Here is a 13,701-nt window from a genome sequence, read left to right as displayed (position 1 = left end):
ACCATACAAAATGTTGTTCAATTTGACTTGATATATGTTTTCATAATATATCTTTCTATAATTTTTTAGTAACGAATATTTTCAAAATATTGTTGGATTATTTTTAGTAATGAAAAATGGAGGGAGTATTCTTTTATATCTCATGAACAAATTATTGACATTTACTGGAGTTAAGCATAAATAATGATACTCAACTTTGCTCAAAGTTGTAGTTTACTCACCCTAGTTGTAAAGTTGATGTTTGAGTACTCAAACCCAAATTCTGTTACTTTTGATGTTAACTTTAATAAAATAATAAAAAAAATTATGTGTGCATAAAATCTTCATTTCTCTTTCTAAAAAAAATATTATGTCTTCCTCTCTCCTTCCTCGCACTAGGCCACCAGCTCACCACCCACACCAACCACCACCTTCACCGCCGACCACCACATCAACCACCACCTTCACCATGCAACCACCACACCCACCACTGCCTGTTCACGACCACCACATCAACCACCATCAATCACCACCAACCAAATAAAAAAAACCACCCAAAAAATTCAAACCAAACTCCAAAATCAGATCTAAGAATCAATCAAAAACATTAGAATTCGAGCATCCCAACCACAAAACCCCAACATCAGATCTAAGAAAAGCACATAAAATCTGAACATCCCAAACCCTACAACCACCAAAACGAACCAAAATCCCCAAAATTGAAGCCAAAACCCAGAAAAATCAAACTCCAACCCCAGAAATCATGCTCAACAACAAATGATCTTCAACGACAAAAACAAGAAAATCGAAATTAACCCGCATCGAGTAAACTAGAAATTCGAGTAGGCGAAATGAGTCGATTTCGTCAAGATGAGAAGGCTTGATTAAGGGAGAAGATGGCGGCGAGAGGAGTCGATCCCGTGACGAAGGAGAGAGAGAGGTAGAATAGACGGAGGAAGAGAAGTTCATGGCGGCGTCGACCGGCGAGGTTATTTTTCAGCGGATCTCCTTCTTTGTTGTCTAAATTAATAGCATAAAGGGTTGAGTTTGCATACTTTTCTCTGTTAGAATTCATGGTTAATTGAAGAGAGGATAGAGAAAATTTATACAAGAAAATTCAGGGTGGTTGTTAAAGAAACAAGATCCTAAAAAAAAATAATGACAGGAGGTGGAGTGGTGATGGAAGGTGGTGAATCTGGTTTCGAGAGGAGGAGAGAGAAAGATTTGTTATTCTCGTTTTCAGTGCCAAATCAGCCTTTTTGTATCAATTTTATTTAAAGTTAAAAGAAAATTTAACCGAGTTATACTTTGAGTGAGCAAAGTGCAACTTTTACAATTTGGGTGACTAAACTGTAAATTTTTGCAAAGTTTAGTATCCTCTTTTATACTTAACTTGTTTAATGTGTCAAATTGTCTACCTACTGCTTGGTGAATTGTTAATTCAATTCATGGGTAATTATCACCCTGAAAACTTACACATCATGTCAAACCCCCCTTGTTTGAGCATATTGAGAGTTGAGACCTCGAGTTTGAAGAGAAACGATAGGCAACTAACTATTAGTTGCCAAAAAACAACTAACAGGGGCACGTTGGTAACTAAATCTTAAAACTTAGATATCAAATTAACGGAAACAACTTTTTTTTGTACAAACAACATAAACTATTAAAAAACAACTTTTTCGGTATCTTGAACAACATTATTGGTACCCAAGTCTTATGACTTTGGTACCAAAATCTTAAGATTTAGGTACCAACATCCCCCTGTTAGACGATTTTTTTTACATTTAACGGCTAGTTTGCCTATCATTCTCTAGTTTGAAAGGTGAGAGCACAACCAACTCATCCCAATTCCCACCTAACAACAACTTCTATCGTAGCTTTAGTGTGTTCAATATAATTCATTCAAGCTCAGCACCCCAATCATCACCTACTTCCTTCATTTACTTAATATAGCAACATTTTAACTTGTCCAATATCTATATATACTTTTCTTTGATCGTATTTTTTTTAATTAATTCTTTATATAAAAACAAACATTTATGTAGTATATTATCATATTTACTCTAATGGAGAATATATTTTTTATAACTTTTATTGATACAAAATTACACATATTAATTGTAAAAGTTGTGTACGATAGGTGTGTAACTGTATAAATTGTTGCAATCTTTAAGAAGCGGAGGACGTATATCAAGTATGATAATGATAAGTTTATAGATTTTGTTTAATTTATTATCATAGCAAGTGTATTTAAGCAAGAATTTCCAGCATGAAAAATGATCTAGTTCATTAGAATGTTAGATACACAGCCTGGAAATTCTTTAAACTAAGAATCATTGGAACAATATTATCTTCTGCCGTCTTTGATATGAATTTATTTATCGAGACCTATATGTGCAATGGAAATTGATTAGGCATGGGCATTGCTATTTTGAACTTTATTCCTAATGAGACATTACGTCAGTAATAGACGGTACTCCTAATAGATTAATTTTTACAAGTAACAGAAGAATGATGGACAATATAATTAAGCAAGTGATGATGAAAATACTGTTGTCTTGTGTTTGTGATGTATAAAAGCCAAAGGCCCAAAAGGCAAAAGGCGTCACATGAAGAAGAAACATACATTGACGTTAATTTTCTATGTCATATCTTGATATGTATTTGCTAGTTGGATTATTTGCCTTTTCATATCTATATATAGAGGGTTGACTATTCGAATCTTTGAATTGTGTGTCCGATTTAGCAATATGTGACAAATGACTCGAATTGCGTTGAATACAACTATACGATCATGTTGTTTGGGTTCGAGTTTTTCTAGATATTTTTAGATTTGGTCTTGTAAGAACCTTTTTAATACTCTCCTGGTTTCTTTTTAATCTATACACTTTTATGTTTCGTATGTTTCTTTTTAATCTATATATTACTGCTTTTTCTATTCTTTTTTTCCATCCTTATGAGCCACGAAGGCAATACAAAGTACAAAGGAGGGGAGGGGGAATTTGTGACCTATTGTTTACAGAATTACAGCATCTCAATCTTAACCACTAAGCCAAGACATCCTTGGTACCAGTGGCGGATGCATGTTGATAGAAGTGGGGTCAACCCGACTTGACCATACTTGGGGCAAAAAAAATGAGAAAAAACTTATTTTTTAGTGTATAAATGTAGATAAAAGTGTTAATTAGTAGTAGAAGAGACCCCACTCAACACTATTTCGTGTACTTATTTCGGGTACTTATGATTACTGACCCCGTTGCGTATAATTTATAGATCTGCCACTGCTTGGTATTGCCTTTTCTATTCGGAGAAATATGTCGTCCAATCTACTTTTTCCTCTTTTTCCATCCATGTCATCCACTTTTCAATATTTTTAACCCATTTTTTAGTTTTTCTCTCATATTGTTGTTCTTATTTCTTGATTCTGCCCCAAAAGTGGAGTAAACTAACAAAAAAAAAGTATAAATCTGCTCATCTCTCACATATGAAGTATATATACTTGGAGGTTGTAAGAAAAAAAACATATAATTGAAACTAAAAGAGTTCTAGATTAATTACCTTTTTATATATTGAAACTAAACGTACAACTTATAACATAAAAACTAGTTATTAGGCCCGGGCTATGCCCCGGGTAAAGAAAATTTTCAATTATTAATATTATACTTTAAGATGAGAACACTAAATGTTATTTGGTCTAGTGGTTAAGACTTGAAAATATGTTCTTGAGGTCCGATGATCAAATCCTATATTATGCAATTTCTAACTTTTTTTTATTGTGTGTGAATTACATGGAGTTAAACCCCCTTAGGGAGAGTGCCACGTGGCACCGTTCCTTCTTTACGCACGCCATTTAATATATTAGTATAGATGCTTATCTAGTTGACTACCCTCGTCTTTTAAAACTATACTCACTTTCGATTTCAATCCGTTTTGCGAATAGCTACTCACTTTCGGTTTTGGCTCGTGTGAAGATCTACTCACCATGTTTTGCTTTCGTTTGGCCTTCTTTCCATATTGAATAAGCAAGGAGATCAAGTGAACTCAACTTTTTATACTCTCCCTAATCCGCCTTAAAGTGTGTACCTTTTTTTTTTGAGGGGAAAAGAAAGTAGTGCATTAATTAATCCAGGGACAAAACGTCCATAAGTACGTAAGGAGAAACAATGCTGGGGCAATGAAATTCCCAACGTTGTTCATAACCAAATGGCACTACTTTGGCTAAGTGATGAGTTACATTATTCCCATCACGCCTTACATGCGAAAAACTAGTGATATTAAACCACGAGCAAAGATGAACAATATCGCCAAGAATAGTATCCAAATCCGAGAGAAAAAGAGCTGCCGAGGATAAGCGGGACACGAGCACTTGGGTATCTGATACAATAACCACCTCCTTCAATCCATGATTCTTCGCCCAAAGTACAACCATATATATTGCTTTGGCTTCAGCTACATCAGGTGGCCACCAAGCCCTGGTTCTACGAACAGCCGAGAAAAGGACACTCCCCTTATTATCACGAGCCACCGCACCCAAGCCAACCCACCCCTCACCATTCAAAGAGGCATCTGCATTTACCTTCACCAAACCGCCCGGAGGAGCGCACCATTTGTTAGGGCTGCTTTCGTGAGCCTGCGTAGATCCGTTCGGCATAGGAGGAGTATTCCTCAGCTTGTCGAAAACTCGTTGGGCAATCACTTCGAGGGGTGTGCGTATGTTTTCAAAAACAAACTTATTTCTTTCACTCCACAAATTCCAAGCTAAAAAACAACCTCTCTACACCATTTTTGCATCCATCTCACCCCATCTCACCAAAAGCTCACAAAAATCAGTAGCTTCCCCTTCACCCAACAAAGCTTCACATCCACATTCCACCCAGATTTGTCGGACTCGCACACAACCCATCAGCGCATGAAACTTCATCACTGCTGCGGCACCAAGGACAAGGCGCCTCGTCGACGATATCACCCAGATTCTCTACCTGTCCGTGCTGCTCTTAAAGCCTTAAAGTGCGTACCTAGTTTGCTACATATTCCTAATAGATGGAATATGTTGTTCAAGTAGTTCAATAATAATCATTTAGTATTGTGTGCACAGGGACCATAAATTATTGTTAGACTAATGCATTTTAAACTAAAACGGGCAAAAGTATAACAGAAGTCGATCACATTTCAAGTTAAGAGGAATCACGTCAAAAAGAATGATAACTTTTAACCTTGAATAAGTTAGCTCTTCTAGACTCGTTAGCATTTCGAGTCAAGTTTGAATTGAGCCGAGCTAACACGAGTCGAGTTTGACTGAGTATATTTCGAGTAGCTTGCAAGTGTCTCATGTTAAAAGCAACAATAAAGTAGCAAAATGTTGAATTTAGGTAGTATTTTACTATTGATAATTGGGTCGAGTTTCTCACGAATTTTCGAGTCAAGTATCGAGTTTCTCAACTTGACCTACCAACATTTCGAGTTCGATTCGAGCTCGCTAAGTTCAAGATTTGACTGGATCAATCTCAAATAAATCACAAGTTATCTCATCTCATTGCCATACGTAATCCTTTTTACATAGAGAAAAGTAACCTATTTAAGATATCTAGTTACCTACTTACCTCCATTATACAATAGCTTACTATACACTGTCGGCTCATCTCATTCAAGATTTTGTGAGAATTGTGAGATGATTTTTCTCTTGAAAGTAAACCCAAAAGTTTCAAAAGAAAGGAAAGATTATAATCCAAAGTTGACCTTTGCTTATTTGTGCCAAGATCCAACTGCCACGTATACTTAAAAAGTAGACTTTTTTAGAGGTCGTATAACTTAAGCGCCACTCGCGTGGTACCAAACGCCATAATCCAAATGTCAAAAATATAATGCGCCATAATTTTTATGAATCAAAATTTCATATTCATCATTTAATCCCACTTTGACTCGCAATCTAAATTCAATTGATCATTCTTCATTTTTCCTCCATTTTCCGGAACTTTTCATTTCCCTTTTTTTCCAGTAAAAAATAAAAAATACCTAGTTTGCTCCAAAAATTGCATAATTTTACATTACACCCTTGTTCTAGAAAAAACCAAATTGCATTAATTTTTTAAATATTTGTTGAATTTTTCATCATATATATGATAAATCCTCAATTGGGTATTTTGGGTTTGATTCAATTTTTCATCTTGAGTTTAAATTTGTCGATTAAATTCAAAACAAAAATCCCCCAGAAAAAAAAAAAAATCAGCTTTTGATTAAATTAGAAATTGCTTTTTGTTTTTTTTTGGTTTTCTGGGTTGATCAAGGTTGAATTATGCGCGGGGACGCATCCTCGGAGCAAGAACAGGATGATCCCGACGTTGAGTTTGTTGAGGTTGATCCAACTGGTCGTTACGGTAGAGTAAGTATATTATTATATTATATGTTCATCAAATTTTATACATATGAAAATTGTACCATTGTGATGAATTGGAATTAAGTTTGTTTGCTATGATTATTTTGATTAATGGGTTAGTAAATTATGTTATTTTGGATGTTTTTGATTGTTGTTGAAATGGGTATATGTGTATTTTGTTTGTTTCACATTGATTTTTACAGTATAAGGAAGTTCTAGGAAAAGGGGCATTCAAGAAAGTGTATCCTTTGTTATACTAGCTCTTGATATTTGTGATTATGTTGTAAGAAAGCAAAAAAATTAAGTAAATTATGAGGTATCTTTTTTACATAAGCTAATCCTTAATTGAAGAATTAACCAGATATAGAGCATTTGATGAATTAGAAGGATTAGAAGTAGCTTGGAATCAAGTTAAAGTTTCGGAATTATTGCGCAATTCTGAAGATTTGGAAAGGCTCTACTCCGAGGTTCATCTTCTTCAGACCTTGAAGCATAAGAACATTATAAAGTTCTATAATTCTTGGGTTGACACGAAAAATGAACATATAAATTTCATCACTGAGATCTTCACATCGGGCACCCTACGCCAGTATGTTTCTGGTCATATCTCTACTTGTTTTCATGGATACTTTATTCGTCATGCTGAGACATTTGCTACTTTCATGGTAGATACCGAAAGAAGCATAAGCGTGTTGATTTGAGGGCGTTGAAGAAATGGTCTAAACAAATTTTAGAAGGGCTTTTGTATCTTCACAGTCATGATCCTCCAGTTATACATAGGGATCTCAAGTGTGATAATATATTTGTTAACGGAAATCATGGTGAATTGAAAATCGGTGATCTTGGATTGGCCGCTATTCTTCACCATGCAAATGCAGCACACAGTGTCATTGGTGAGGAATAATTTTCCTTTCTTTAGTCACTAATTTCAAGGTTCACTTTGGTTGGATGGAATATGTTTTTCAATGGATGTCCAGGTGAAACTAATATCGTAGATGATTTTATTTTTCTTTCGGTTTTTTGTAAAAAAAAGTTAGAGAGAAGGAATAATGGAATTGGAGGAAAGAGGATGGATGGGAGGAGAATGTGGCATTCTTCCCTTTAAAATGGAAAATGTTTTCCTCTAGTTGAAACTATTTTTCACCTCTTATGAACCTAAACAAAGATATATGTGAAAAAGACTTTTCTTTGAAATGTTTTCCTCCCAACTAAACATTCTAAATTCCTCTTACGACTAGAGAGTTGGAAAATTCAATGAAGTAACTGTCATTCTTGGCTCAGGTACACCAGAATTTATGGCACCTGAGCTTTATGAAGAGGAGTACAATGAGCTTGTTGATATCTATGCCTTTGGCATGTGTCTGTTAGAGTTGGTAACTTTTGAGTACCCTTATACCGAATGTAGCAATGCTGCTCAAATATATAAGAAAGTGACAACGGTAAGGCATAACTTCCTACTCCAAATTATTTGACAATTTGTCTTGTTTTTTCATTATCTCCTTTGTTCCCAGCTTTCCACCCCTTCAATCTCTTATTCTTGTAGGGTTTAGCAATTACTATTGATAATTGGTTAATACTTACTTTTCTCTACTTTATATACAATGACTTTGCATGGGAGAAATGAGGATCGTAGGGGGATCTTTTTCATTTGGTAAATACCCTTGTGTTTTCATCTGCTTTAATATGGTACACCTGAGGCTTGAACTAACTTGATGCAGTTCAGTGTAATCAGTAGTGAGGGAATTAACTGCAAATGTTGGAGAGTACCTATTATGTGAAATAAGTTAATGGCATACTGTATTTGGTATGTGCTAATACATACCGGTGATGCTGATAATTTTATATCTGATTTTGTAACGTAGGTATCATCCAAAGGTTCATGATGATGGATATTGATTTCTCTACTTTTTTCTTTTCATGAATTGTAGTGCCATCCATTACTATTTTAGAGGTGGTAGTGAGTGATTAAATAACAATTTATCCGGGGGTGGTTAGTTTTATCTTTGACATCAGACTTTCCTACATATAAACTCATTACCGTCATTGCCTATGGGATTTGCTGGTAAGGTTAGTTGAGTGTAGTGATGGCCACTGGTGCGGGCCAGACCGTGGGCCGTAGCGGGCTGGGCTGAGATTTCACGGTCCAAGACCGGATCGTGAAATTCATAAGTTGGGTGGGCTGGTCCGCGGGCCAACACCGTCTGTTACCGGTTTTTTACGGTTTGGGAAGCGGTTCTGACGGTTCGTGGATCTAGTGGGCTGGACCGGGCTGGCGCGGCGGTATGAGAATTTTTTCTTCAAAATTATTTAATCATTGAAATTATTCATTATTGTTACATGAAATCTTTAAAATGAATTAAAATATATACAATTATTAATATTAATGAATAATTTCATTATTTTAAAATTTGATTGAATTATAATATATGCAATTTGATTAAAATATATACAATTTGATTAAAATATACACAATTTGGTTCAATATTTACTTGTACTGGGCTGGTTCGGTTCATGGGCCGGGCTAGACCGGTTTCGTGGTCCGGGCTGAGCAGTTTTAGTAGCGGGCTTTAGTGGGCTGGGCTCAAGAAATCTGGCCCACGACCCACCCACCAATTTCACGGTTCGAGCTGGGCTGGACCGGGCTTTTTGTGAGCCTAACCCGCACGACCCACGAGGTGGGTTGGGCTAGATTGGCCCGCACTGTTGGCCATCTCTAGTTGAGTGTTACTAGATCTTTGATTGTTGAGCAATCCTCTCATGTTACATGTTACATGTTACATGTTACATGTTACATGTTACAGAGAGAGTTTTCCTCATGCTTATGCCTTTGCAGTTTTTATCTCTGAAACATTACTTGGCTAGTGTTTAGTAAATCTAACCAGTTCAAAATTCAGATTATGGGTACTGGTGTTTGAATTACTAAACCATTGGAAGATGAGTACTGGTACCAAAGAAAAGGGAAAATAGTTGCTTTGATTAGTAATTAATAGATCGTCAAATCTTTGCGTATTATCTCACACACATGCTTCTGTTCAATTGCTCATTTCTGTGCAGTCTCTAGTTGATGCCAAATTCTGAAAAGAAGTTATACTTTGTAGTGAGTTTATGCCTTTCTTCAATAATGAAAGAATGCTTTGATTAAAAAGTTAAGGCATTTATAGTTAAATAGTTAAGCTTTTCATCAACATGCATCGTAGCTCTACTTATCTTGTTTTTACTTAACATGGTTGTTTTTCAAGCTGGAAATTCTTTATATCTATCTTCATGGTTTTTCCCGTGCTAGGGAATTAAGCCTGCATGTTTGATGAAAGTGACAGATCCTGATGTCAAAGCATTTGTAGAGAAATGTATTACTAAAGTAGAAGATAGATTGTCTGCCAAAGAACTCTTAAGGCACCCCTTTTTGTCAGATGTGAGTCCTGAGATCGCTGGACATTCTTCACAAGTCAATCTTCTGCGTGGAGAATCAAGTTCAGGTATTATTGTTTGGATAAGCAAGACCTACTGAATTATTTTTCCCACCTTTGTTTAAAATTCATGCCAAAACGTCTGCAGAGGCTGTTCATAAGAAGTCTGATACTGACAAAACAACCTTTTTGTCAGATGTGAGTCCTGAGATCGCTGGACATTCTTCACAAGTCAATCTTCTGCGTGGAGAATCAAGTTCAGGTATTATTGTTTGGATAAGCAAGACCTACTGAATTATTTTTCCCACCTTTGTTTAAAATTCATGCCAAAACGTCTGCAGAGGCTGTTCATAAGAAGTCTGATACTGACAAAACAACCTTTTTGTCAGATGTGAGTCCTGAGATCGCTGGACATTCTTCACAAGTCAATCTTCTGCGTGGAGAATCAAGTTCAGGTATTATTGTTTGGATAAGCAAGACCTACTGAATTATTTTTCCCACCTTTGTTTAAAATTCATGCCAAAACGTCTGCAGAGGCTGTTCATAAGAAGTCTGATACTGACAAAACAAGTGTGTTGGACAATTCTGATCCTGGGCCAAGTAGAGGCCTATCGGTGCACGGTGAACGGAAAGATATTAATACCATATTTATTAAACTAAGGATAGCTGATTCTAAAGGTTCTCTTCTTTTCTCCCCCTTCAGTCTTATTTTTTGTGTTCGAGTGTTTTTTGATGGTATAAATTGGCAGCATAAATTCATGTACCACAGAACATATATTGTGGATGACTGACTGAAGTTTGTTTTGAAATCCTCCAGACAAATGTCGCAACATCCATTTTCCATTTGACATTGAAGCTGATACATCAATTGCGGTTGCTAGTGAGATGGTTCATGAACTAGACCTGACAGATCAAGACATTACAAACATCGCTGACATGATTGACTCTGAAATTCGTGCTCTTATTCCGGAGTGGTCACCTAAGGATTCATCTGGAGGCGATTCTCCTTTCAATAGTCAGACATCTGACTTTAAGGAGGATTCATCTCCACCTCATGCCTTTGAAAATAAGGATGATGTTTCTCCCTTGACTAGTGCATCACCCTTCTCTACAAGCAGCTTTTTCCCAGATCAACTGCCTTCTGGTCGTAAGTTTTGGTCAGATTCTCCAAAAACTGGTGTTGGGGCCGGGCTATCACCAGTCAAGTGTAGCCCTTTGAGCCCATCTGAAGGCCGCTCTGAAATTTCTCCTCAGAACCCCGGGATTACCAATTGGCGTGAACCAAAAAAATATAAGGACGAAGATTATTGTGGTGTACTTCCACCCATAAGGCCATCAATCTTTCATTTAGGAAGCAATGCTGACTCCAATGATCAGGAAAAAGATTTACTTGAAAGCCCGAGAAATTTTATCTTACATGAAGAAAAGATCGATGAAGTTCCTCTTGAACCAGCAACAACTGAAAACTACCTCACTGAAGATAAAGCGAGATGTCAAGAAGAGGTTTGTTATGGCCAAAGTGATGCTATTACTCTTTCGCTTGGCCTTAATGGTGAAAGGGACAATGGAGATCTAGAAAAACGTGGAGCAATGGATAGACTAGGAAAAAATGACGGGGAGTCCTATGCTGAATCAGATTTAAGGATCCTTGCTGAGAACCTTGACCAGTTACTTGCTCAGCAGCAGAAAGAACTAGATGAACTGAAGTTGAAGCATAAGTCGGTTATATCTCAAGTCTTAGAGGACATTCCACCTCATATGCGTCTAAAAGTGCTTAAGATGTGCAGCAGAAAGATTCCAGACTATAAATTGCATTCGAAGATGAAATCTCCTGTTCCTAACTTTCCTGGGTATAATGGAGCAGATAATTGTTCCCAAGTACCAGGAAAAAGAATATTTACACGTTCATTAAGTACTATTGATCTTTGTAGCCCAAGACCAAACACTTCTAAGCAGGATGCCACATCTGAGATGGGAATTGCTGTTATTCTAAAAGATGATTCAGAGGAACTGTAGCTAAGAAGATTGTCCTGTGCAAATGACTAACCAGGAATACATGGTTCAATATTTTGGTCACAGAATGCAAGGTCTCTCTCAATCGTAAGTCTCTCTGGCTGTAACCATTTTTACGCATCCATCTGTAGGTTCTTACTTAAAGTATACCTTTCATGTCTTTCTTGCTCGTATGTCTTATGACATTATGTATTTATGTTACATACTTGTACATAGGCTTTTGTTGTTCTTTGTTTTTAACCTTTGAGTTAGCTGGCTGTGTCATAATCTGGTGATTCATGTATATTAAGTCAAAAAAGTGAAATATGGGCAAAAGTTTTGTCTTTTTTTGCCTTGAGTGGAGTGATAAGTTTCGGATTCTCTGTTCTATAAACACATAGATCAGGACATTACCAGTTCAATTTTTTTAGTTATAATTCTTGTGGTACTTGTTATTTTTTTATTGGTTGTGCAGTTCTAAACTGATAAACCTGTTCTATAAATAGTTTCTCCATCTTTGACAGTTGTATCCGAATATTGCTCTGTTAATATTACTGTGATGTTGAGACTGAAATATTTTTAGCAGGGTTAGACATTTTTTGTCTTCTTTTTCTTCTTTATGGATCAAAGACATAAATGTTTTGCGATTGTATACCGTTAAATGTCATCTGCTGCCTCTGTTGAGGTGCATGGATAACTGGAATGTAGTTTTATGTGCTGGACACAATTCCGGAGATTATATGTGCTGAATGTTCTGCACTTTTTTCCCGAGGTATGTTTATATAGGATGGAGTAGACAATTTCTGTGGTGGCTAATTGTCTATGAACTGTTGCATAGGCAGATTTCCATCAATGTATAGGGAGATTTGCTTACCATTTTAGCTAGGAATTCCGTGATTTTTATAACGTGTATGAAGCTTCTCGGGCATTTTGATAGAAATCACAAGAACAAAGGGAAAACTTGTTTTTGCAATGTATAAAATCTATTCTGGTGTATTTATCTTCTATATTAGTTCGGTTTACAGCACTTGTTGCTACCAAACCTGACAAACAGGTGAATTTTGTGGTATCACTTGCTAGATCTGTATCATTTTCTGAAAAGATGGTTTGGTAATGGTGTTTGAGCACGTTTGGTTAGTAGCAGCAGCAGAGTTTTCATGCGCTGATTGCTGGTGATTCTAGGCTTACATTAGACTTCTATTATGCTGATTGCTGGTGCAACTGTGCAAGTGTAATGTTCCTGTGCTCCATGTGCCAAAAACTTTGACCTGTATTAAATGGGATTATGGGAAAGAAGGCAAGGAAGTCTTTATTTATAACGCTGATTTGCAAAATTGTTACTACTTTTATCTATGTTACTCAGACATGTATTGAGTGTCTACTCGGATACGGATGTCCAAGTGTCTACTCGGCTATTTTGTAGAAAAAAGTCAAGTTTTTAGTTTAAAATGAGGTATCCAAGTAAAGTATCGTGTCGGATACGACACAACATCCTGTTTTTGAGGTAAATGAAGGTGTCGGAGTAACACTGATTTTTATCATAAACCTGGGGTAATGTGAGCATGGTACATGCAAAACTATTTACTCCATGGTTAACTAATAAGAGAAGGATAGAGTAGAGTATATGTCCATGTTATCTCATATAATTTTGGGGAAATGAGGGGAATTTAGTTTGCTACAGTCTGACCAGTCCATACATTAACTTGTGGTTATCATCGATGCTCATACTAATACTTAATTCCAAAGTCCTCCCTCGTAAAACAAGATAAACACTTTAATATTGGAAAAATAAACTGATTGCACAAATACTTCCATGGTCAACTGTTTTGTAGATTAGAGTAGTTTACAGAAAGTTTTACCAGTTTTTACATGTTAATCTTGCTTACCTTTTCTTTAGGAAAAAAATCTAAGAATATTTTGTTGAAGAAGAGGCCCTTTGGGTGAATACGC

The 13,701-nt window shown here is 36.3% G+C and overlaps 1 protein-coding gene across 1 annotated transcript; it reads left to right on the top strand.

Annotated features, from left to right (window-relative positions):
• Window positions 1-5,814: 5,814 nt before the first annotated feature.
• Window positions 5,815-12,325, top strand: LOC104894362 (probable serine/threonine-protein kinase WNK2). The gene is made up of 10 exons (XM_048644047.2): window positions 5,815-6,358; window positions 6,556-6,593; window positions 6,714-6,941; window positions 7,022-7,245; window positions 7,634-7,791; window positions 9,636-9,828; window positions 9,908-10,021; window positions 10,101-10,214; window positions 10,294-10,437; window positions 10,577-12,325. Exons 1-10 carry the CDS (start codon window positions 6,272-6,274, stop codon window positions 11,773-11,775), a joined length of 2,499 nt encoding a protein of 832 aa, XP_048500004.1. The 5' UTR covers window positions 5,815-6,271; the 3' UTR covers window positions 11,776-12,325.
• The last annotated feature ends 1,376 nt before the right edge of the window (window positions 12,326-13,701 follow it).

This window comes from Beta vulgaris, chromosome 5 (assembly GCF_026745355.1).
Source record: "Beta vulgaris subsp. vulgaris cultivar EL10 chromosome 5, EL10.2, whole genome shotgun sequence".
In the NCBI taxonomy this organism is placed as follows: domain Eukaryota; kingdom Viridiplantae; phylum Streptophyta; class Magnoliopsida; order Caryophyllales; family Amaranthaceae; genus Beta; species Beta vulgaris.
This window is presented reverse-complemented; position numbering and strand designations above follow the sequence as displayed.

Bases quoted from the DNA above. Each gene is read 5' to 3' on its own strand.
- LOC104894362 (XM_048644047.2), top strand. From the start codon at position 6,272: ATGCGCGGGGACGCATCCTCGGAGCAAGAACAGGATGATCCCGACGTT. The intron at 6,359-6,555 runs GTAAGTATATTA...TGATTTTTACAG, and splicing joins CAACTGGTCGTTACGGTAGA to TATAAGGAAGTTCTAGGAAA. The intron at 10,215-10,293 runs GTATTATTGTTT...AAACGTCTGCAG, and splicing joins GCGTGGAGAATCAAGTTCAG to AGGCTGTTCATAAGAAGTCT.